This window comes from Arabidopsis lyrata (assembly GCF_000004255.2).
Source record: "Arabidopsis lyrata subsp. lyrata unplaced genomic scaffold ARALYscaffold_3, whole genome shotgun sequence".
Classification (NCBI taxonomy): domain Eukaryota; kingdom Viridiplantae; phylum Streptophyta; class Magnoliopsida; order Brassicales; family Brassicaceae; genus Arabidopsis; species Arabidopsis lyrata.
The window spans coordinates 9,620,366-9,644,629 of NW_003302553.1; the positions used below are offsets into that span (position 1 = coordinate 9,620,366).

The following is a 24,264-nucleotide window of genomic DNA, read 5'->3' on the forward strand; positions in this document are numbered from 1 at the left end:
TCCATAAACGTATTCACTGACGACGCCCATGAATATGCAAAAGCTATTTTTATTAGTGTTGATAATATAGGTCTATCAGTTATGCACTTTTATCGTCATTTTAATTTTCAGAATAAAAAAGATTATTCGGTTTTTTTACTAGAACTGTTAGAGATTCAAAAAAAATGTTAGTTTCCCAATTAAGTTTTTCAAAAGAGCTATTTTGCGAAATAAAAACTTCAAGATATATTATCTCAAGATTTTAAAATTGTCTGTCTATATAAAAATGTGTCTTCCGGAGATGTGCCTTTAGTCAAGTGGTTAAGTCCACTTGACTCCGCCTTCTCCACCGGAGTTCGACTCCAGTAAATCGCGTTACCCCGCGTAGTAGGAATTGGCTATGGATCGGGCCTTGTCGATCCAAAGATGTCAAAAAAAAAAAAAAAAAAAATGTGTCTTCATTTTAAGAGATGATGTCAATTCATTTGAGGATAAAAGAGGATTCAAAACGAAAATTCAGAAAGTCAATGAAATTATTAAGAATTGCGTTGTAGCTTAGCTTCCTTCCAAAAAATAGTCATATGTGTACTTAACTGCTCCAGTTTAAACGGCCAACAAAATCAGTTACAGTTTTTGTAATATCGAGATCTCATTGTATTCCATTTTCACATGCTTCGTCATGTTTGTGCTCATGCAAATCCAATAGTTTCTTCTTTCTAGTGTTACTTATCATTTTGTAACGGTAAAAAAAAAGAAAGAAAAAGGGTCTTTACTAGGCTTTAAGTTTCACGCAACATCATTCAAAAGTGGTTAAGTTCAACGACAAAACATTGCTCTTCCCTTCTTTCATTTTGGTTTGTATTCAGGTTAGCTAAAAATTAATAATAAAAAAAAAATCAAACCTTAAAGATTTTGGGTTTAACTATTTAATCATTTGTTAAAGTTTTAAACAAATAGCCACATCAAGAAGACGTTATCTCTAGAAGACTTATTTGTCATAGCGCAACCGACCGTTTCATATTACTTTTCACACTGACAAACACTTTATGGATTGTATTTTTTTATTTAGAAAATTCGTTTTTCTGTTCATCGTGGTTTAGTGTTGTTTTGTCTATGTTTGTTCGATCATCATAAAATCATTTTACATAATGTAAAATAGTCAGTATACTAATACTACCATTATTTGTTTATCTCATTCAATATTCTTAACTTGCATAAATAAATTTGCTCGAAAGCAATGTCTCAACTAAGTATAAATCAATGCCTGAAAAATCAACGATAAATTGGGCCAAATCCCATCTAAGCTTAATAACGGGTCAAACAAACGTCATGGAAAATAAATAAAACAATACAAATCTTAAGTTTAACAATATGCTAATTTTGAAAAGGAAAAAAATGTAGTTTTCGTTTCTACTAAATTGTATTATTATTATCCACTCATATCGATCAGCCTAAGCACCTAAATCCACGCTTTTGATACATATATGAAAATAATATTCTTTAATTTTTGAAACAACATTTCACTTTACATAAAAATTATCAGTTATGTTGACATTTTTCTAAAGATAGGTTAAGGTCCATACACTGCTTTAGAAGTCCGTCGTTGGCTTTAGGTATTCTATAAATAATTTGGATCAACGCATTGGGACCCATGTGATGACCACATCAAGATTCCGATTGTTATCTCTCCAATTAATTTTATTTTGCTTTTTTTAATACACCATGGAAAATTAGCGACTTTCTTATATATACATACATAACGCAACCACTTAAGGATTATTCCATTTTTATTTGGCTTATTCCCTCTCTACATGATGGATACATTCTCTTGTAATTCTTATGAACAAAACCACCCACATGATGATGATATTGATATTGATGCTCATGATCATGATTCTCATGGTGGTGATCATCAAGAGGAGAGTGGATGGACAACTTATCTTGATGATTTCTCAAATCAATACAGAACTACTCATCATGAAGAAAGTGATCATCAAGAAAAGAGTTCTTGTTCACTTCTTGGCGCCTCTACTTCCCTGGTCTCTGACGCCGCCACCCATGCCTTTTCCGGCAAGAGTTTTCCCGTTAATTTTCCGGCAAATTTGAAGTTTGGGAGGGGAAGAACCAAAAAGATTTGTGAGGATGATTCTCTGGAGGACACGGCTAGCTCTCCTGTCAACAGCCCTAAGGTTAGATACTACTTCATTAACACAATCAACTTAAAACCTGATCCATGATTGGAATTCTATACCATAAGAATCTTTCTAAGTTTTAATTTAGGTTGTAAGATATAAGTGATTAATTATCACCTAATTGTCTCCAATAATTAGTTTCTTTTATTTTTTATTTTTTATTTTTTATTTTTTATTTCTCCCTTTGTGGTAGTTAGAGCATGTGTAATTTTTATATGAATGATATTGAACAGGTCAGTCAGTTTGAACATATTCAGACGCCTCCTAGAAAAATTGAGGACTATGTCTCTTCTAGTTTCGTTATGGTAATCTCTCTAACTCTCTTTCCGACACAAATTATCTCTTTGAAATTCATTAATAATTAATCCATAAGGAAAAGATTGAGAAGTTTTCCTTTTGCATAGTATATTAAAAATAGACTTGGTTGTGTATTATTGTCTATTGATAACTCAATATTTATTTTTTTAGTTATAAGGAAGTTTCAATGATCTTTTAGTAGTAATAATGTTTACACTCTATAATATTTGATAGATATAACACGTAAATATGTTTTTGAAACGGTTACGATAGGGAAATATTAGAGGCATGAGGGATCATCAAATCCAAATACAAGAAGGTGATGAACAAAAAATGACGCTGATGAGAAATCTCATTGAAGAAAACAACAACAACAACAACAACAATAACAATAACAATATGGATTTGAGGAGTAGAGGATTATGCGTCGTCCCTATCTCCATGTTGGCTAATTTTAACGGTCGCTGCTGAATAATGATAATCAATTCTGTAAACATCCTTAATTAACTATATAAACCCTTGTAAATTTGGTGGTGTTTATATCCGTACCCATCTTGTATATATGTACTTGATGTGTGTATATATATATATATATATGTACATCTTGATGGGTATGTGCTTAATTACATATGTATAGCTTTTGTGTACATGTATAAAACACATCGGTGGATATGTGTGAAGTATACAACGTCTATGTTTGTAAACATTTCTAAGAGCTACTATATCATAAGCTATATGAAACTTTTCTAAATACACACATGATTATTTATAGAGATCCCTTTTTTACATCTCTAAAAGTTTGAGAGATTTAAAAAAAAAGAACAAGTTAGAGAGATTTTTTTTTTGTTGGTATAATATAAAGTTTGAAAGATTACGCACAGCTAGAAAATGAAAATATTGATTATGGATGATAATAACCACAGCTAGAAGTTCGCTTATTGTAGATATGATAATATTATACTATGAGTTAAATTAAAGTCTACACAGAAAGTTTGTACAATATCCATTGTTTTTTTTTTTTTTTTGATGATTAGAAATATTGGCGGCCAATTAAATCTATCTGTCTCACTAATTTATTAGTATTAGACAGGCACATTAATCAAAAATATATTTATGGTTTACATATTAATTACCATTTGACCAAATGTTTAGCATACTATTTATATAAACTCTTAGCCGTCCCAGCTTCAAACATAAAGCTACAAGATATATTTAATCTATTCTGAGTTTCTGAGCTAATATGTTACAAGAGTAATTAATAACCAGATCAAATAACACTATCCATATACTCCCTCCGTTTCATTTTAGTTATCGTTTAAGGTTTTTTCACACAAATTAAGAAAAGCATTAAATTTTTTGTTTTACCTTTAATTAATATATATTTTATAAAAAATTTCATTGACCACAACATTAAAACAATAGGGATAATACTGAAATTTTTACCAAACATTTGCATTGAAAACCTAAAACGACAACTAAAACGAAACAAAATTTAAGTCCTAAAACGACAACTAATACGAAACGGAAGGAGGATTATGTATGCATATCATATAAGTCATACTCCCTCTGTTTCAAAATATAGGATGTGTAAGTTAAAAGTATATACTTTAAGAAATTCATTCTTGTTTTTAAAACCATTACATAATATTTAATTTTTAAAAATCCAACCAATGATATAAAAGACTGCAGAATACAAATGATGATAACACATCAAATGCATTTAAATGCTGCATAGAATTGTGTAAAACATCTTAAAACCTCTAATATTTTGAAACAAAAAAAAAATCTCTAAAACATCCTATATTTTGAAACAAAGGGAGTATTATATACTCCCTCTGTTCATATTTCCTAAAACGTTTATGTTCTACTTTTTGTTGTTTGTTCCACAAAGATTGATTTTCTAGCATTTATTTTTATTTTTATTGACTTATAATAGTAAATTGTAAACTTCAAGATACAATGATTATAAATCACTATTGATTGATAATTATTTAAAATATTTAAGAGTAAAAATAAGATTAAAATGATTAAACAATGATTGAGTTATTAATATGTGTAAAAACTTCAAAACATCAAACTATTAGGAACAAATGAAGTACTGTATATATTAGAGTTGCTTGAAGAAATCATAGACTTTCTTCGTTTTCATTTTATTATTTTCAAAATTATTTATAGGTTAAGGCATCTCTAGATTTGGCTAAAATTAAGAATGGAGGTCAAATTCAGATGTATTAAAAATTTATATTCGCCAAACCTTCGTGTTAGGTGATCGATCAAGTCCTCGCCAATAATTATCTCTTATTGTACAATAAACTAATAGAAAGCATCTGAAACCAAAAAAAAAAAAATCCATCCGAATATACAAACAAATCCGTTTTGGTCTTTAATCAAAGATATTAGATGTTCTCAATTTAGTTCTGAAACGTGTTAGTTTAAGTGTCTTATCAAATCGGTTATGACTAGACGTAATAGAAATTGCTGATTAAAATGAATTTTATATTTAATTAGTTCCTTTCAATATTGATTAAGAAGCTTTAATTATCGTTTTGCAAGTTATAAAAAAGGACATCAGTTAAGAGTTTCATTTTATTTTTTTTGGTTTCATATTTTAGAGGAAATTTTTCTTTTTGAATGTTAGTATTCTATAATTTCCCAGCTGCTCTACATGCTCGAAGAGCTCAATATGATAACTGAACAGTAGATAATAACAAAATTAATTAGTCCTAAAAATTTAATAAAGGTAAAAGATAAATTATTCGAGGCTGTATGATTGATCAGAGATTCCTACACTTCCAAGAAAATTAAAATATTTACGAACTATCGGAGAAAGCAACCTAGCTTAAATCTCATCTTCAATGCCAAATCAGATCCGTAAGAATCTCATCAAGAATTCATTAATTTTTTCTTCTCTTTTTTCTTTTGGTCTTCAATGATAAAATGATTGATGTTTGCCATTTAGGGTTTTGGACGAGAAATATAAATATCTTGCTTGCTTAAAATTCTAAAATTATTTGTCTACAAATATTATTGTGAATCCGTATGTATGTATAGACATGCATATACGTTACTTATGTATGTAGTCTGTAAAAATAATTAAATTAAATTTAGCTATTTAAGAAGGATGTATAATTCTTACAGTGAATGTGTCTAAAACTTTGATCGAGTAACATTCGGAGATGTTGCTTCTGAGACGCAATGTCCGTTGTCAAAGACAAGGCATGTTGCATATTTTAAGACACGTCTTTAAATTGCCGGCTTCATATGTATATTTAATAATCAAAGAATTCTAAACCGAAAAGTTTAACCTAATCCTCAAAATTTTATGAAATACACGTATACTTTATTCTTAAAAACATTTACGACAAATATGTAATTAAAAGGACAAAGAATGAAAGAAGGAATATAACGCGTGATTGCCGGGCGGGGAATTTAGTTGGGATTACGATGGTCCAACGTATGGGATTAGGACCCACTTGATATCGCAATCAAAAGTTAATGATCTCCCTAATCTGTCAAATTATGTTATTTAATCCCATGTGCAAAGTACCCAATTCCTTGCTTTATTGTCAAATGTTGATTCCGTTTACATTCGACAAATCAATGTATCCAATAACAAAATGGAACGGTACAATTTTCAATTTTTGATTCATGGTTTTTTTTTGTCATGTCAATACAACAACCGACTATATCCACCTCTACTGTTTTGGTATTTTTTATAGACTTTAATTTCGAGTAATAACTCATTATTCAAAAAAAAAAAAAAAAAAAAAACTCATTATTCAAAATGAAATATATTTAATTCCCACCGATTACACTGAACAACATGAATCCATTGGTACCTCATACAGTCATACACAATATATACTTGTTAAACAATATAAATTGCGTCTCCACGTTAGATTGAAATTGTATAAGGCATTAGGACGTAATATGGTAGATAAACGATAAACGGCACTAAATCTAAAATGTATGCGAATAAATAGTGAAATATATATAATCTGCTCGTTGGTTTGATCCGTTATTTTCCTCATTTGCTCATGTAAGACAAACAACAAGAAAGAATTAAAAAATTATATGGCTTTTTGTTACTGACTTACGAAAATAAAAATCAAAGTTTGAAACGAATCACGAAAAGATATCATATAATTAGATGTCGATTGTTTCATCGCTAACTTATGCATTTGGTTACGATGCATAAGCAATTGTAAAAGAAAGAAAAACATTTGCTTCGGTATGCCGTTTGTGTTTACAATTAAAAGAAAAATTTAATACTAAAAACTGTTGATTTTCAGTCAAAATTACATTAGTATATGTAACAATAAACACAAAGCAAATAGCCCATTAGTTAACTTTGCAGGTTTTTTTCTTTTTTTGATAATGAATGTGATTTAGTAGCGCATGTAAGCATTCGATTTTTTACTATCTATGTCATGGCGGCACAATTAGAAGAAAAGAAAGTTTTCTAGTGTGCAGAAGCAAAACACCTAATTAAAATATCTGACTGGTAGAGTACCATAGTTAGACCAGTACAGATACTGGTCTGGTTTATTTCATCAAGTGTAAGTCATGTGTATCGGTATAGTGGTAAGACTATCCTGTTTAATCAAACAAAATGATAGTACCCTTCGAATGCTGCAACCTTCCTCAACTAGGTTTAAAACTAGATAAGATCAAATTTTGGTTCAACATACAAGAAACTGAATCACGAATAATATAAGAATATCAATCATTATATAACCAGTGCCGATAGGCGATAACACCAAATTCCAAATATCCATACAAAGAAGCAAACCCCATAAAATATTGCCCCAAACCTTTAAACCCAATTATTACGTAGAAGAAGTGAAAACAATAACAAAGATACATTTATTATCTGTTTTTGTCTTTTTTTCTTACTCGGGTGACCAAAGATATAGTATTAAAGATAGTGTGGTTTCCAAGTTTCCCTACGAAGATGCCGCTCTGGCCGCACCTCCGCAATGAACGTATGTCTTACATTCTGGACTTGGCGACCACAAGGCTAGTCCCTTCGCCCATTCCATCAGCTCCCGGCCTTGTCCAACTCTCCTTGAACTGTTCTTCAGTGACACCTATATGTGAGAGAAAAAACAAACATCATTGTTTGAAAGAAAGAAAGTTGGATAAATTAAACCGGAATTTTTTTTCACTACTTAATGCATTTATATTTTCTTCATTAACTATAATAGAAGTGCAACAGAAAAGACGCTTATCACTTGTCTTCAGTCACCGAACAATTATAGTTGGTTGATATAAAGAACGTATCATATGAACATATTTTCATTGTTCTTATATGCCGAATATGTATCATAATACACTCTATGTTCACTAATGTTATGTGTGTGTGCAAATGAAACAAAAAGTAACATACCTTTGCCCATTGCTGCAGTGGAGGAGATTCCACCTTGGACGGTCTTAAGATAACGATCATAGTAATTAGCACCTGACCATTTTTGATGAGCCAAAGTGTCAACCCCATGGGTCCTCTCTTCTCTCTGTATCCTCTCCACATAAGCCAACATCCCTCGTCTCGCGTAATCCTTTGCAAATGTATCAACCACAAGAGCGTCCGCATGGAAACCCGCAAGCGTTATGAACTGCCAACAATATCCGAGCCTAGCAATCCGCGGAATGAACTCCACCATCTGCTGATCCGTCATACCGGAAGCGTCCCAGTTGAAAGACGGCGAGAGATTGTAGGCGAGCATGACCTCCGGTGTCTTGGACTTGATACCTTCTGAGAACTGGGTGCATTCATTGAGATCAGGGCTTGCGGTTTCCATCCAGATGATGTCTGCGATTTGTGCAAAGGCCCAGCCACGGACCACGGCCGCTGCGACCGAGCCTTGGAACCGGTAGAATCCTTCTCTGGTTCTTGGTAAGTCCCAGTCCCAGAAGAGATCCGTCACCCCGAGTTTTGCTGCTAATTCTCGGCCTTGCTCATTTGACAGACAGTTCTCATACCTGATTAGTCCAATTTTAACATTTTTGTGAACATCAGAGAAAATTGTCTTAGGATCTTTGTATAAACATAAATAGATCTATGATTTATAAGCAACCTATCAATTAATACGGAAATAAAAAAATTACTTTTTAAGTTTTTATACAAATCATAATGGACATTTTTTTGTATTTTAGAATCATTATACCGTCTTTATAATTATAACTAAAAAAAAATTTGTACGTAAACAAAACTTTAATTAAATTTTGGTAAATAGTTTTACCTTGCATGGGTTAGCCACTCGTTCAGTCTCTGATTCTTCTCATTCTCGTTGAGGTTCATGCGCTTGATGGCCTGAACGACAGCTTCCGAGAAAGTCATAAGACCGGCCGAGGTAAGCCATTGATCCTCAATGGATTGCAATGCCGGACCGTTCTTGCCTACCGTCATTCCCTCGGCGAGAAGCGAGGACAAACTCTTGCCTCTAAGGCTCGGGTTAGTGACACCGAGGATGAACTGGTGGTCCCTCGCGTCAATGTTCGACTGGATCAGAGTAGCTGCGACCGCGTCCGTTCTAGCGACCAGGACGGTCTCTGTACCCATCACGTCGAACTGGAGCCGCGCCGCCACAAGGCGGTTGATGTGTTCGCTGACTGCCACAAGGACTTTTCCGGCCATGTGACCACACTTCTTTGTGACTGAGGACTGGTCCTCGATGTGGACTCCAGCGGCACCTCTCTCAACGAAGAGCTTGCAAAGTTTGACGGTGGCGGTGGTGCCGCCAAAACCAGTGTCTCCGTCGGCTATGATGGGCTTCAGGTAGTCCACGAACGGAGTTTTTGTCCTCTCTTCTCTGCTCATGCTCATTCTTGCTTCCCTCTGCTTTCTGTGGGAGATACATATTCATGGTTGTAACTTGTGATTAATTATCTTAGGAAGAATATTACTTTATTATTAATACACAGTGTCTTCTATCAAAACCTAATGAAAATTGTATCAAATCACGATGGGCTTTAATGGTCTATAAACGTATGTTTGGAGATTAAACCGGATGCATGCAACTAAACCTAATGAAAGTGTCACATTAATCATAATTGATTATATAATTAATATTCCCTTTTGGAGATTAAAAATGGGTTTTGTGCAAATCTAATTTGTCTTTGAAAACACATACCATTTTTTTTTGGAAACTTCACTTTAAAGAAATTTGTCTTAATTAGAACGTGTAGAAACTATAGTTTGACAACCATTATATTATTATGAACACGTAGCAACATAAGACCTCGAAAGAAGCAATTTCGTAACAACAAATAATATAATTTCTTTTCAATTTTTGTTGCACGAGGTCTTGATACTACTATTTTTTAAGCACCAAACTAATTATCCTAATAAGCAGCCAATATCTACTTTCGACTAATAGGCAAAATTATCAATAACCTTAATGTACTTTTAATTCAATAATTCATTAATTATTAGTAGTAAGTAAATTTTACCTGTCATGGTACTGCTGAGCGAAGAATAAGTGTTCAACCTTGTTAGGAACGGTGTCGTATGGATAGTCAGCAAGATCAGGACCAGGCTCGTTAGTGGAGGTGTGAGTTGACGAGCACTGCCAACCAGAGACGTAGATGGTGTCCAAATGTTTAGCCATCATGGTCACCTGAACAGGGTCCAACGCACCAAACGTGCGAGAGGCCGTGCCGTTGGCTTGGTGACTTTTGAGCGTTCGCCACAGCTTCTTAGCCATCTCGTTCGAAGCGTAGCCTTGCTTGAGATGGCCACGTAGAGCCACCACGTCACGGGCAGTGTAAGGACGCCTTGTTAGCTTGAACCTCTCTGAGGCCCACCAAGTCTGCACTTCCGCAACCTCCGCCTCGAATCTCCCTTCTTCTTCCATTATCTGATTTGTTTTTTGATCATCAATTTGCATGTTAGTCCTAATTAGTGGTGAAATAATTTTTTGAATTCAACATAATCAAATAGCTAAAAAGAGACTTATGGGTAGTTCACTTACCATAGAGGGGACAGAGAAAGATGCAGCCATGGCTTTAACTTTTTATGAATTGGAAATGATTTTGCTTTGTAAGGACCTATAAACTTGAGAAGCTTCAAGCATGTTGCTCTTCTTGCCTATCATCTCCTTATATACTAATTTCTGCATTGGGAAAATATTGCTTTCTTATGAAGTATTAGATTAAAATATTTAAAATTTCTTTCTTATCAAAATACTACTTGTTTTTATATATATATATATATATTATATAAAAAGAACTACTTGTGCTGATGTATATACCTTTTTTCCAAGTTGGACTAAATTATATTTTTCTAAACGTAAATGATTGTGACACGTATGGGCGTTATGGCAGAAACGAATTACCATTTGACATCCTTCATTGTCTCCTTCTTTTGATTTCATTAAGAAAAAAATTGATGCATATAGAATGGTTCGAACAACTAAAGAGTTGCACAAGGATTTGTGCTACGGTTTATAATAAATACAGTTAGATATATGTGCCGGTCCATGTGAGCATGCATGGCCTAGGATCTATTACTTAAATTAAGCCATATAATGAATCGGTTTAAGTGTGTAGTCTCGAATGGGTATATAATATATAGGCTGGGCTCTAATAGAAATGAAGTGGGTGCAATTAAGAAAGAACACAAATTTATTGTGTGTCATCCTACCAACCTCACACGTTTGAACATTATACTGTATTAAACCTGCAAAATGTAGATCAATTGTGGCATAATCTGCAACTATATATTGATGGACATTATACTTAAGAGTAAGAGCAATAGCATTATACATTTTATTTGAAAGACAATTGATATACATTTAACTTATCATACAGATTCAATCATTCATTTATATGATCAGCAACTTCAAAGTGAAATAACTTTTACAAGGAAATGTACTTAAGATCGCTACCACTTCTCATTACCGGTAGCCTGCTACTTTACTTACAACTGGTTTTATAGAAAATTAATTAATAGTGATCTTGAACTACTTTCGAAATTAAACCGAAATTATTTCCCTTCGTTTAAAATTTGATATTGATGTTTATAAATTTCAATAAATCATTTAAAATTTTACGTGTTGGTAATTTTTTTCGGTCAACCATGTATTTAATTTGGTGATTATTTTTGTGGGTAAAGTTTTAAAATCGTATTTGAACACTGAATAAATTTTAAAATAAACAGTTTGTTTCCCGAGGAATATAGATAAACCCTATCTTGCTTTGAATTGAGTCGCAGATTGCATACGACTTGGTAATCCTATCTTTCCATTCTGTTGCTGTCGGTTTCCTTGTTCTTTTATTTTATCTTGTTTTCTTTTAACGCCTAAAAATTTTGTTTTTTTCTTTCTCGGAAGCTTTTTCTTTTTTTGGTTTGGTTTACTACCTCTAGGTATGGAATTTGATTCCCACGCAATGGGAATTATTGTAGATTAGTGTAAACAAATTTATTAGAGATTATCATGGTGCTTTTTAGAACTTTTCATCATGGTTTTGTATATCATAACTAAAGTCTTCCATCATAATTAATAGAGCCATTTATCATATATTTTTGATGGCGTATGTAGATTTTTTATTTGTTATGGAATAGTTTTTGTAGAATCGTCCATTGTGTATATTTAGATAATAAATGATAAATTCACCATTTATAATAAAATAAAATAAAAATATTTTTATAGGTCATAAACCAAAACAATGTTTATTTTTTCCCAAATCAATGTGCTGCTACTAGTATGCTAGTAGAGTATTTAAATATTAGTAAAATAAATGTTCCTTCCTTTTGAATGTGAATTTTGTGTAATATATCAATCAATTAACTGCAAATAAAATAATTACATGATCATATATTAAAATTTTCTCTCACAACGTATAATTTTTTTTAAAAAAATATAAATTTTCTTTTTAAACTATCTATTGTTACGGATATAAAACCAAATAGACACACACAAAACAAATACAAATTTACGTGATTTACAAACGTCATGTTGTCTACGTACGTCCACATGCAAAAGAGAACGATATTGCATTGGAACCTAAAAACTAAAAAACAGATGGTTCACAATACGATGGTATATATGTTCACCTTAATTTAGTTTTAAACTAATTTGTGTGACAAACCTGAACACAAATAGAAACTTTAAACTAAAATTGCAATCCATATAGGAATGATCATAAACTACAAACCTAGGCTCAAACAAGAAAATGATGTTTTTCTTTTTTTGTTTGATAAAAACAAGAAAATGATGTTTATACCAAGATTTTTTATTACTGCAAATAATGTCATTAGACGATTCAAAGCATACCAACACGGTGAATGTAAATGTATAGGAAGTGAAGTTGTCACGAGAAAACCGACAAAAGAGGACGCTACTTGCTTAGCTCGTTGATGAAATAAGGAAGCTACAAGAACGTGGCGAGAATTACGTCACTTTAAACAGATAATTTTTTTTCGAACTTATTGTTTGAGATTCCAATGGGAAACGGTATTAAAATATTTAAACAGATAATATTTCTATTGAAACTTGGACATTGGAACGTGTGCCATAGGATGGGCTTTGTGCTCTATTAGAATTCCCAATGATGTAGCTCAATAACACATCCGAGGAACCTCATGCGAAATTCATTCAACACATCGATTCAAAAACTTTGTGAGATTAAGAAACAATTTCATATGCGTTATTATCACTATGAATGAAGTATTTTAAATTTTTTCAAAATTAAGCACTCTATAGGCAAATCTTTTGACATTGTTATATATGATTGACAGTTCAGGTATATTAATAGGGAAGAGTACGTAATTTCTCGTTTACGGTTTATCCGAATATTGACTTTGCTTTTATAGTCTCTCACACTGTCTAAACCGTATACAAGTTTTAAAAAAAATTAAACTAATTAAATAAATTTAATTACTATTTAAATTATAAAGTTTTGGGATATCATATATACCTCGAATTAATATTTAAAATATCAGATAAAGAGTGTAAGAACCATAGAATCTATAAACATAATAATTAATTATTACAATACAACAAATAATTTCTATTCTCAAATTATAAACAAACACAACTTTAATTATAAATACATCAAATAAGTCAAACATTTAAATTGTAATTTTTTTTAGTCGACATTGACCCTAACTTAGAATTTTCTTTAATCAATGTAAGATGAGTTTAATGGAATAATTAATCTTTTTTTGACACCTCTAAATATGTAATTGCAATACTAAATTAATAAATTACACATGTAACACATGTTAGATATGAAAAACAATAAAAAAATTGAATCATATAATTTAATACTAAACTAAAAAACTTTAAAAATCTAACCTTATTATATGTAAAAATAATTATCCTGCAATGTATCACCGATATTCATCATATTTTCTTTTATTACCTATTTCAACCAAAACCCAATATAGAACTATTTCAAACTAGAAAAAAAAAACCATATTTTCGTCCAAAATTAAAACTGTAAGAAGTTATATAAATAAATCACGTTTTCACTATGTTACATACAAATTATTTTCACAAATTAAATTATTTTAAATATTAACTAATTCAAATTTTTAACTTAGACGCTTTATTCTTACACTATTCTCCTTTTTAAACTACAAGAATGATCAAATCTATGTAATAACACTACGTCTATATGTCAACAAGTATAGCGCGGATTCGCTCTTAGTTATTGATTTAAAGTCACCAATCAAAAATTATTTTTTAAATGATAATTTTTTTGTTTCTATATTAAATTGTAACTTTAGCTAAATCTCTCCATTTTCATATTAATCTTCAAAATATACTATAATAATATGATAATATTGAGTTAATTATTGCTACTGAGAGGTTATAAAAAGAGTTAGTGTTGAAATATCATTATTATGCCTATTTTATGTATGATTAAAAGTGATCGATTCCGAAGAATATGAAGAGAATTGGCGTAGATGTATAAGGAAATAGAGAGATCGATTGCAGAGGAGGGAAGTGGCGTTTGTGAGTGAGTTTGATTTCAGGAGTAATGCTGTATAATAGATGATCCGAAGATTTGGAGGAAGATGAATCATTGCATTCTTTACAATGAAGTGGAGCGTCTTCAGGAACCATAGAAGAAGTTTATAAGAGCCACATGTCAGTACGAAAATGTATTTGGAAAGAGCTGATGTGGATGGCCTAAGAGGCTTGAAACAACACATTTTATTATTAAGAGATTTTAAGAAAAAAAATGACTTAGTGCAATAAATAGTTTTCTTATTTCATAGCATTTACTTGTAAAAACAAGATACAAATTAAGTCCAATAACTTAGAAAATATAAATGCCATGCTAGAATCGTAAATTTTTTAGAGAGAGATGGTATATAAGTTTGTATTACATTTGGCAACAACATTTCATAGGACATGTAATACAAATAGAACCACACTGTCCACCTTTCTTAAATCCAATTTTAAAACAGTAGTTCATACATTCATCCCGTCCGTAACACCTAATGTGGCAGTTGTCAAATGAGAAGTTTTCGATCCCTGCATCTATACAAGTCCACATATATATTAAACATAACTGATACAAACATGTGTAAATCTTATATATAACATTTCAATAAAAATATAGTTATATAACATGCCCAAATAATAGAATTTTACCAAAACTTTTGAATGCATGTATGTATATATATATCATAGAAACAAAAACATGGTCATTAGAAATTTCACGTATTTAAATATATCTTTTGAAATGATCACTACTAATTTTCTAAATAAATAAATCAAACTTTAATTATACCTGAAGCCAAAACGTTGTTGTTAGACAACGAAACTGCAAGTATTATTACAAGGAAACAAGCCACCAAGGTTTTAGTATTAGCCATAGTAATTTTTTCTGTGAACGCTATTGAGGTATTCAAATGGTTTTTTTATCGGATCTTAATGATTTTCTCTGTTTATATAACTTTTGGTCTTCAATTTGTTTTATTATGATTAAGTGATAATCTATTTTTTGTCAAAGTTTTTATTTTTGGCAAAAAATCATTTACATTTATAAATATGTAAATATTACAATTGTCATAAATGAGAACTTAAAACTTCAAAAAGTGTCTGATACTTGTGAATATATATGGTTAAAGACAATTTGTTGGATATATTATCATTATAATCAATCAATATCTTAAGTTAAATGCAAGATTTAATTTCATAATTCAATATTGGAAAATTTTGTTTATAATTAGGTATAATGTATAAATTTTAACTGATTTCAAAATTGATATCGGAAAAAGAAATTGAAATGAAAATTACATATTTTTTTTTGGTGGGGATGAAAATTACATATTATCTGTAAAATCATTAACTTCTTTTTGGTTAAAGGTAAAATCATTAACTTTTTGTTAAATATAAGTCGTGATTTTAACTCGTTAGATAGCTACCTTTAGGAGAAAACTAAATGAGAGTAAAAATTTGGGTTTGCTATTATTATATATAGATTAAATGGTCTTCTTTCCTCAATTATTTTGTTACCAACGTAATAGAAAACAATGTATATATCATAATAATATTGCCCATACAAATCTGCTTCAAAATATGCAAAAAGATAAATCCAAATACAAACTTTCACACTTATGTTTTATTTTATTTTTTAAATTTTAAAATAGCCATGATTGAAAAGGTAAACATTTATCGATAACACAACGACAATGATTATGAAAGAGCATGAAGGATGACATGATGTAAAGCTTTTGAGTTATTCAGTTTCTTGTTTTAGTGCTTTCGCTTCCTGAAAAGCTCGGCACCTAAGAAATCAACGGTGCTATTAACTAGTGAGGGATTTGGCTTTCCGAACTTGACTCGAATAACGTTTATCTTAGGAAACGTTTCAAGCATTTTAGACGCTATGTGATCCGCAACCGTCTCGTAAAGGTTTTTTGGTGGCCCTTCAACAATTTTCTTCACTAGGCTGCCAATAACACCATTCTTTCACCATTAATAAATCATAATTATAAAACTTAAACACAAAACTAACTCATAATTCAAAGGTTGGCTACATAACTGATATTCATGCATGATCTTAAGATATTCATATTAATTTTGGGAGTGGATTGGATCCTAAATTTTGTTGTCCATTATATTATACCTAAGTGATATTGGTAATTAAATGCAAACCTGAAAGTATCGGCAAAGCTGACTGTATCTGCTAAGTTGTCTGACTCAATGGCCTTTTTCAGACTCAACCACAAATCAATGTCAACGGTAAACAGACCCCCCAATTTCTTCTCTTCTGGAAGCACTCCATGGAAACCGTAAAATTTCAACCCTCTCAGTATCAGTTTATCCTCATGCAATGGCTCCAATGATTCTGTTCCAAGAACTATATATAAAAGCTTAAGTCCTTCAAAATATATTTCCATCAACATTCAACAGTTTACAAAACAAGAGCCTTGTAACAGTTTATAAACACAAGCCCTGCTAAAAAATCTAGTAGAATGCAGAAACACAAGTGACTATAAATTAAAACTATAAGCATGATATATTGTCTTTGACTACTTATTGACTTAAGCACACAATTTTAACCGGGCACAAACTCTCTCTTATTTTCATTTCATCTCTTCAACATTTAATCTTTTAAGGATGTGAGCATTTGCTGTAATAAACTCAAAAGATCCGTCTTGAGTCCCTGTTAGAGACAAGGTTAGAAATAACCTTGCAAATAAGAAACCGCTTTTAAATTTTGATATCATCAATTTACAGACTAAAACGGATTATTTTTGTAGGACAGAAAAAATCCAAATTAGAAAACTGCGATAGAAACCAATGTTCAAAAGATAAAACAGATTTAAAAAACGTAGGATCTCTTTCCTTAATTCATTAAATCTCCCACAAGGTGGCTGCAATAAGAGATTTTGAATCTCATGATACAATCATAACGAGCACCTAATTATAGAATCTATGAACATATAATTCTACGAGCCATCAGAAAATTGGATGGAAAAAAAACTGTAGTTCCAACACTTTTCGTTTCCCTTCAAAATGTTAAATCAGCCAAAAAATCAACACACATTAACCAATGAAGAAACCACATAAATTAATTGCTAAAGCTTTATGAGCAGTAAATCATGTGAAGAGAAACTAATTAAAAAACAAGAAGGAATTAGAGAATACCTGTTGCACAAAAAAGAAAGAATAAGAGAATACATAGCCGTTCCAACGTTGCTGGAGCCGTTGTTTTCAGTGAGCTATGCATTGGGGCAGCAATAGTTTGAAGATTATATGAGAGATAGAGGGCGAAATCAGTTTGAATTTCAAGGAAAACAAAGTGGCTCTATTTATAGGCCAAAGAACATTTAAAAAAAATAAAAATAATAACCATTCGGAGATATGTTTTAGTTGCTTACCTTTCGTTCATTATTTTCCTAAAAAGAGTAGATTTAATTTAATATATTCATCACTTATTCACTAGACATTAAAAATTTAATATTATAGTTATAAGAAATTACTTGTATTAAACTTTTACTCATAAACTTCCTAACTACTCCCTCTGTTTCAAAATTATAGGAGGTTTGAAATAAAAGTACACATTTTAAGAAAATTTAATTTCTCTTAAAAGCTTATCATTTACTCCTTGACTTCAATCTTGGCATTGAGCTCTTGAAACCGCGATCTAGGTAAGGGCTTTGTGAGTGCATCCGCCAATTGATCCTGGGTTGATACATGTGAGACCCGTAGTGCACCAGATTGAATACTCCCACGAACAAAGTGATAATCAAGAGTAATATTTATCTTTAAAAATTTCAACCAATGATAATTAACACTGCAGAATACAAATGGTCATAAAATATCTAATGCATTTAAAATTATATAGAAAAGTGTTAAACATCATATATTTTGAAACAAAAAAACTTTCCTAAAACATCATATATTATGAAACAGAGGGAGTATATTATGTTATATTAAATACTCCCTCTGTCCCATTTTATAAGATGTTTTGTGTAAAAGCACAAAGATTAAGAAATAATTAATGTTTACTTTTTATAGGGATTCAGCCAATAAAAAAAAAAGACTGCAGAATTTATATGGTCATAACATACTAAATAAACATAAATTATGCATAGAAATCTGGGACAAACTCGCATTTTGCTTTATTTCTTTTGTTTACTTTGAATTGGGTTATATTTATTGAGATTGTGATAATCAGATGGTTTGTTATACATTAATTGGGTTATTTGCTTTATATATATATATATATTATTCTTCTTTCTTCATCTCTTTTATTTGCTTTGAATTGGGTTATATTGGTTTACGACTCACATGGTGAATTATTTACTTTAAAAAATATGTAGTGTTCTTCTTTCTTTGTCTCTTTTGTTTGCTTTGAATTGGGTTATGTTTATTGAAATTAGGATTATCATATGATTTGCACAAAAAAAAAAAAAAAAAGGATTATCATATGGTGAATTATTTACCGTAAAAAAAATGTAGTGTTCTTCTTTCTTTATCTCTTTTGTTTGCTTTGAATTGGGTTTGTATTTATTGAGACTACGATTACGATTATCATAAGGTGGGTTATTTACTTTAAAAATATTTATATTGTTCTTTTTTCTTTCTCTTTTGTTTGCTTTGAATTGGGTTATATTTATTGAAATAACTATTATCATATGATGGATTATATTTATTGGGTATTCTACTTAGAGAAATATAAACTGAGATTATCATGATGGTATTTTTATTTGGTTACAAATCCACTTCAGTTAAAGATTTACACAAACACATAAGCTACATCATATATTAGTAAGAAATAAAATTGATAATAATATAGAAAACCATATCATCCTAAGCAAAACCCTAAGTACTAAGAAAAAAATAACGAAATTGCAGAGGATTTCACTTCACGTTATTCAAATAAAACTGTGATAGGAATTCCACACTCTACTACATAATCTGGTTTAATGTTTTAATTCCACTTTAGTTATGCAATTCGGTTTATTTGTTTAAACATATTGGTCAAGGGGTTGGAAGCTGCTTTGTGTAACACCCCGGTTTCAGGAATATGGTGGTTCATGCGGAGATGTTTAAAAGAATTGATTTAGCCACCTATGTTACCAAAGTGCGCTTATCTTTTTGGTCAAACGTCTTGAGAGAACTCTACAGTTAACTTGAACTGGAGCAATTTCCGGATGGGTGACATTCCGAGAAGTGATTGTCGGAACTGTATGAGTGAGAACAAAACTCAGGAAAATATTATATGGTGATTTATAGGGTCGGTCAAGAAGTCTTTAAAGCTTTCCAGACGTAATAGACCAACTGTCAAACAGAAGTAGGGCTCACATGTCCGAGAGAGGATGTGGGTGCTTACTGGTAGGGACGGTCGAGATGTTACACTTTGTAATTTCTTTTTGCTTTTTAATCTAATATTTATATGGTTTAAATTATGCCGCTATTAAAGGTCAAAACAAACTCCCCTACATGTGGTATAAAGTAGAAGAAATCAGAACGGCAGAACCCATCAAATGACCTTGTTATGATCATTCACATGGCTTTTGATAACATGTATGTACCTATGAAACTGTAAATTATCATTAACCTTGTATCAAATATGGAGTTAATTTCATGTGAAATTCATTCCCAAAACGCCAAAAGAGACAGACATCATGTGGTTGGAGTTTTAGTACAGAGAATACCAATAGACATAAAGACTACAAAGCCTCGATTTAGTTTCTCTTGGTCTGGTTCTAAAATAAACAGTAATGCCAAAGACCAAACCAATCACATAACCGGACAAAAACCAGTGGTTATAGCTACTCTCTATGTTTCGAGATTTGGAACTGAATTAGTGAAAGAAAAAGATAAACCTTGGGGCTTCATCTTGCAAGCGTATTTTACAGGAACAATGGCACCGGCATGGCTACAAAGGCTCACAATAGCAGGGGCATGTCCATAATAACTCCGCCCTTCGTCAACAAGAACCACTGGGTCCTGAGGCCTCCGGTGCCACACCACTTTCTCGGGTACCAAATCGTTCACACCGGCTTTTTCCCAGTAATGAGTGCCGCGCCAACTCTCGTATTTGAACACACCACATAGCCGAGCTTTATGACCACTCGGACCCACGTGAACCTCCTTGCACCGTTTGCAAACTTTTGAAGGATAAACAAGCAATAGTTTCTTTACACCAGCTCTCACTTTCTCCCACGCCATTTGAGCGTTTGTCCCAACATATTTGAGATCTCCAGCGGGTAAACTCCTGATATCTTCATCAGAAATTTGCGGGTTATCATGAATTTTCGAATATTGCAGGATTTCTTCGGGATGGATGGCTCCTGCTTGACAACATAGTTCCAAGATTGCGGGAACACGATCATAATCAAACCTCTGTTGGTGTCTGATAACACCTTGAGAAATGTTGTGTAAGTGATAAGATTCGACGGGCACAAGTATATCGTTTATGGAACCTGGAACCCATTCGTGTAGCCTATTGTTACCACGACGTATATAACTACGACATGTCTCAATCAAGTGTCCTTCTTTACCAACAAAAACTTCTGAGCAGAATCTGAAAAGTTTCAAGATTTTTACAAACATCAGTATAAAAGCAGAGACTTTTTCTTTACTAAAACTCAGAAGAAAAAGAACTCGAAACTTACTTGCATGTCAAGACAGGAAACACTTTAAGAAGCGCAGTGACATTACTGAGTAGATTCTTTCTAGCTATAAGGATTTCTTCAGCTACAGGAACAATCTCTTTAACCGGGTAATCTTTTGCTCGATTTTCGATTCTCCTTAGAATCATTGGCCGGATTTTTCTAAGGTCATCAAGCTTTAGTTTGTTGGTTCTTGAAGGTGTAGTTGAGTAACAAGATCCTTGAAATGAGCTCAAATTTCTCCACACTTTATGTCTCCAATTCGACATAGCGAGATTAATCTACACACAGAACAAAGAATCAGTGAATGTAATACACATGAAAATGGTAACTCAATCTTATCTTCCAAATGAAAACAAATAGGCAGAGCTATGGATTTATGCTCAACTATCGATTCTATGAGTACAAGAATCGAAAGTGATGAACTTTCGATAAATCTGAATCAAAACATGGGAAAATCAAAAGAAACATTTCGTCGAACACCTTATGTTCAATTTTCAACGGAGAGACACAAAATCCGGCAAATTCGAATTCATTATCGTAGACACAACTAAGAGACGTAAGAAGAATTAGCTCTAAATCGTACCTAATTTACCAAGCCAAACCGATCGACGGCGACGAAGAGGATCCTCTCGTCGGGAGAGACGATCTGGGGACTCGCCGTAAATCTGAAACCCATTAAATGGCTTTATTTGGGCCATACAATATGGGCCTATACTTATAACAAAAGAGCTTATTAATGGGCTGTACCATTTATTGTTTTCTGCTTTGAAAGATTGTTTTCACGTGATTGTTTTTTTTTTTAATGTTCATTTTGAAATTTGTACCATAATTCAATTTACTTTTTGTTTTCGCCAAGAAATTCGATAACCTGAAATTATAGAATATATTCATGCAACTTCATTAATAAAAGTCTTTATTTTGATGTTTAAATTTTTGTACAATTCATCAATTTCATATCTTGTTTTCTGCTTTGGTGTTCATGTAATTTGTTAAAAACTATTTATTTATTTTGTACCATCAATTCAATAACATTTTTATTTGGTCAAGAAATTATTCAATAGCTAGCCTACTTTTTTTTTCCATAGATTCACTAATTAATAGAACAGCATTAATAAAAAACTTATTAAAAGTGTTTATTATTTAAATGATCTTACAATTCATTAATTTTCTAAATTGTTGTGAGAAAATGGGATTATACTGTACATAGTTCAAGAAGCACTATAAAGTAGTAGTATGGGTTAAAAACATACGACAAACTTTTATCATCTCTTTTGTGACAGGCCCACACTATCAATTCGAAAAGTCGAAACAAAAGTCGCCGCCATGAAAATCGAACTTGTGTTCATACCTTCGCCGGGCGTGGGCCATATCCGAGCAACCACGGCGTTAGCAAAGCTTCTCGTCGACAGCGACGACCGCCTCTCCGTCACTCTCATCGTCATCCCTTCACAATTCTCCGGAGATGCGTCTTCCTCCCTCTACGCGAAGTCCGAAGACCGTTTCCGCTACATCCTCCTCCCCGCCGGAGATCAATCAACTGAGCATACTTTTGTATCTTACATCGACAGCCGTAAACCACAAGTGACAGACGCCGTGTCCGAACTCGCCCGAGACGTTTCAACACGTTCAGACTCGCGGCTAGCTGGGATTGTCGTGGACATGTTCTGCACGTCGATGATAGACATCGCCGACGATTTTAACTTCCCGGCTTATATCTTCTACACGTCGAACGCTTCTTATCTCGGGCTACAGTTCCATGTTCAATCTCTTTACGATGAGAAAAAACTCGACGTAAGTGAGTTAAAAGACTCAGACGTGAAGTTTGACGTTCCAACTCTGTCTCAGCCTTTTCCGGCGAAATGTTTGCCTTCAGTCATGCTAGACAGTAAATGGTTTCCTTACGTTGTGGGTCGAGCTAGAAGTTTTAGAGAAACGAAGGGTATTTTGGTAAATTCGGTGGCGGAGATGGAACCTCAGGCGTTGAAGTTCTTTTCCGGCGAGAATGGGAATACGAATACTCCACCGGTTTACGCTGTTGGGCCCATAATTGACTTCGAAACTAGCGGCGACGATGAGAAGAGAAAGGAGATTTTACGTTGGCTAAAAGAGCAACCGAAAAAATCTGTAGTGTTCCTCTGTTTTGGGAGCATGGGAGGTTTTAGTGAGGAACAATCAAGAGAAATAGCCGTGGCGATCGAGCGAAGCGGCCACAGGTTTCTCTGGTCGCTTCGCCGCGCTTCTCTGGTGGAAAACATGACTAATGCTCCTCCCGAAGAATTCACGAATCTAGAGGACATTCTTCCAAAAGGGTTTTTAGATCGGACGGTGGAGATAGGGAAGATCATAAGCTGGGCACCACAAGTAGATGTGCTAAAGAGTCCTGCGATAGGTGCGTTCGTGACACATTGTGGATGGAACTCGATTCTTGAGAGTCTATGGTTCGGTGTTCCGATGGCTGCCTGGCCTATCTATGCTGAGCAACAGTTTAACGCGTTTCATATGGTGGAGGAGCTTGGTTTAGCGGCGGAGGTGAGGAAGGAGTATCGTAGAGATTTTCTGGTGGGGGAGCCGGAGATTGTGACGGCTGAGGAGATAGAGAGAGGAATCAAGTGTGCGATGGTGCAGGATAGGCGCAAGATGAGGAAGAGGGTAATGGAGATGAAGGATAAGCTCCACGTGGCGTTGGTGGACGGTGGATCTTCAAACTGTGCTCTAAAGAAGTTTGTTCAAGACGTGGTCGATAATGTTCAATAGGAAAGTGGTCGGATGTTTTGTGATATAATGGGAACTTTTTAAAACTATAATGAAATAATCAAATAATTGAAGACAACAAAGTCACGAGTATAAAAGTACAATAATAGTTACGTGTACTTTTGTCTATTAAGCAAAACAATGCAATTTACGTTTGGGTAAGAAAATAAATGCAGTTTATGGCTCATCTATATCTCTTATATTTTGTTATCCGCAAAGAATAATCACAATATGTGCATGAATTATCTGAATTTATCAAACTATGATTTCATTATATGATCTAACAGTGATCACTAGTGATAGATAGAACATCAATCTTTCAAAACAAGATTTTGTCATGAATCCAAAATTTGTTTCAAAATCTAAAAAAAAGTCAGAAGAGAGTGAAGGATACTAAATCTCGAACCCACCTTAATTAAGTTCAATGCTGACCTCAATCCACAAAAATAAGAA

General features: G+C 32.7%; 6 protein-coding genes across 7 annotated transcripts; 2 read left to right on the top strand and 4 right to left on the bottom strand.

The window, feature by feature from the left end:
* The first annotated feature begins 1,724 nt into the window (after positions 1–1,724).
* On the top strand, positions 1,725–3,225 carry LOC9319382 (cap-specific mRNA (nucleoside-2'-O-)-methyltransferase 1). 2 transcript variants are annotated; one of them, XM_021030507.1, is made up of 3 exons: positions 1,728–2,168; positions 2,405–2,476; positions 2,742–3,225. In XM_021030507.1, exons 1-3 carry the CDS (start codon positions 1,791–1,793, stop codon positions 2,937–2,939), a joined length of 648 nt encoding a protein of 215 aa, XP_020886166.1. In that variant the 5' UTR covers positions 1,728–1,790; the 3' UTR covers positions 2,940–3,225. The 2 variants fall into 2 exon arrangements, with proteins under 2 accessions (XP_020886168.1, XP_020886166.1); XM_021030509.1 differs by lacking the exon at positions 2,405–2,476 and having other exon boundaries at positions 1,725–2,168.
* Positions 3,226–7,177: 3,952 nt separating this feature from the next.
* LOC9319383 (isocitrate lyase) lies at positions 7,178–10,645 on the bottom strand. The gene is made up of 5 exons (XM_002885415.2): positions 10,442–10,645; positions 9,921–10,327; positions 8,711–9,313; positions 7,858–8,450; positions 7,178–7,558 (listed from the first exon to the last, which is right to left on the bottom strand). Exons 1-5 carry the CDS (start codon positions 10,469–10,471, stop codon positions 7,461–7,463), a joined length of 1,731 nt encoding a protein of 576 aa, XP_002885461.1. The 5' UTR covers positions 10,472–10,645; the 3' UTR covers positions 7,178–7,460.
* Positions 10,646–14,670: 4,025 nt separating this feature from the next.
* Positions 14,671–15,373, bottom strand: LOC9321528 (defensin-like protein 46). Its single transcript, XM_002885416.2, has 2 exons — positions 15,216–15,373; positions 14,671–14,962 (listed from the first exon to the last, which is right to left on the bottom strand). The coding sequence occupies exons 1-2, from the start codon at positions 15,298–15,300 to the stop codon at positions 14,805–14,807; spliced, it is 243 nt and encodes an 80-aa protein (XP_002885462.1). The 5' UTR covers positions 15,301–15,373; the 3' UTR covers positions 14,671–14,804.
* Positions 15,374–15,832: 459 nt separating this feature from the next.
* LOC9321529 (probable dihydroneopterin aldolase 3) lies at positions 15,833–17,697 on the bottom strand. Its single transcript, XM_002885417.2, has 3 exons — positions 17,582–17,697; positions 16,586–16,790; positions 15,833–16,379 (listed from the first exon to the last, which is right to left on the bottom strand). The coding sequence occupies exons 1-3, from the start codon at positions 17,661–17,663 to the stop codon at positions 16,184–16,186; spliced, it is 483 nt and encodes a 160-aa protein (XP_002885463.1). The 5' UTR covers positions 17,664–17,697; the 3' UTR covers positions 15,833–16,183.
* A 2,321-nt stretch (positions 17,698–20,018) lies between these two features.
* On the bottom strand, positions 20,019–21,739 carry LOC9321530 (APO protein 4, mitochondrial). Its single transcript, XM_002885418.2, has 3 exons — positions 21,644–21,739; positions 21,061–21,338; positions 20,019–20,969 (listed from the first exon to the last, which is right to left on the bottom strand). The coding sequence occupies exons 2-3, from the start codon at positions 21,324–21,326 to the stop codon at positions 20,222–20,224; spliced, it is 1,014 nt and encodes a 337-aa protein (XP_002885464.1). The 5' UTR covers positions 21,327–21,338; positions 21,644–21,739; the 3' UTR covers positions 20,019–20,221.
* Positions 21,740–22,233: 494 nt separating this feature from the next.
* LOC9321531 (UDP-glycosyltransferase 71B1) lies at positions 22,234–23,998 on the top strand. Its single transcript, XM_002883270.2, has one exon. It carries the CDS (start codon positions 22,384–22,386, stop codon positions 23,812–23,814), a length of 1,431 nt encoding a protein of 476 aa, XP_002883316.1. The 5' UTR covers positions 22,234–22,383; the 3' UTR covers positions 23,815–23,998.
* The last annotated feature ends 266 nt before the right edge of the window (positions 23,999–24,264 follow it).

Bases quoted from the DNA above. Each gene is read 5' to 3' on its own strand.
- LOC9321530 (XM_002885418.2), bottom strand. From the start codon at position 21,326: ATGTCGAATTGGAGACATAAAGTGTGGAGAAATTTGAGCTCATTTCAA. The intron at 20,970-21,060 runs GTAAGTTTCGAG...GAAACTTTTCAG, and splicing joins TTTCCTGTCTTGACATGCAA to ATTCTGCTCAGAAGTTTTTG.
- LOC9319382 (XM_021030507.1), top strand. From the start codon at position 1,791: ATGATGGATACATTCTCTTGTAATTCTTATGAACAAAACCACCCACAT. The intron at 2,169-2,404 runs GTTAGATACTAC...GATATTGAACAG, and splicing joins CTCCTGTCAACAGCCCTAAG to GTCAGTCAGTTTGAACATAT. The intron at 2,477-2,741 runs GTAATCTCTCTA...CGGTTACGATAG, and splicing joins TCTCTTCTAGTTTCGTTATG to GGAAATATTAGAGGCATGAG.
- LOC9321531 (XM_002883270.2), top strand. From the start codon at position 22,384: ATGAAAATCGAACTTGTGTTCATACCTTCGCCGGGCGTGGGCCATATC.
- LOC9319383 (XM_002885415.2), bottom strand. From the start codon at position 10,471: ATGGCTGCATCTTTCTCTGTCCCCTCTATG. The intron at 10,328-10,441 runs GTAAGTGAACTA...AAAACAAATCAG, and splicing joins CTTTCTCTGTCCCCTCTATG to ATAATGGAAGAAGAAGGGAG. The intron at 7,559-7,857 runs GTATGTTACTTT...TCTCACATATAG, and splicing joins CACTGCAGCAATGGGCAAAG to GTGTCACTGAAGAACAGTTC.
- LOC9321528 (XM_002885416.2), bottom strand. From the start codon at position 15,300: ATGGCTAATACTAAAACCTTGGTGGCTTGTTTCCTTGTAATAATACTT. The intron at 14,963-15,215 runs GTATAATTAAAG...GGACTTGTATAG, and splicing joins CAACAACGTTTTGGCTTCAG to ATGCAGGGATCGAAAACTTC.
- LOC9321529 (XM_002885417.2), bottom strand. From the start codon at position 17,663: ATGCATAGCTCACTGAAAACAACGGCTCCAGCAACGTTGGAACGGCTA. The intron at 16,791-17,581 runs GTATTCTCTAAT...TTTTATATATAG, and splicing joins CTTTCTTTTTTGTGCAACAG to TTCTTGGAACAGAATCATTG. The intron at 16,380-16,585 runs GTTTGCATTTAA...TGTTATTGGCAG, and splicing joins AGCTTTGCCGATACTTTCAG to CCTAGTGAAGAAAATTGTTG.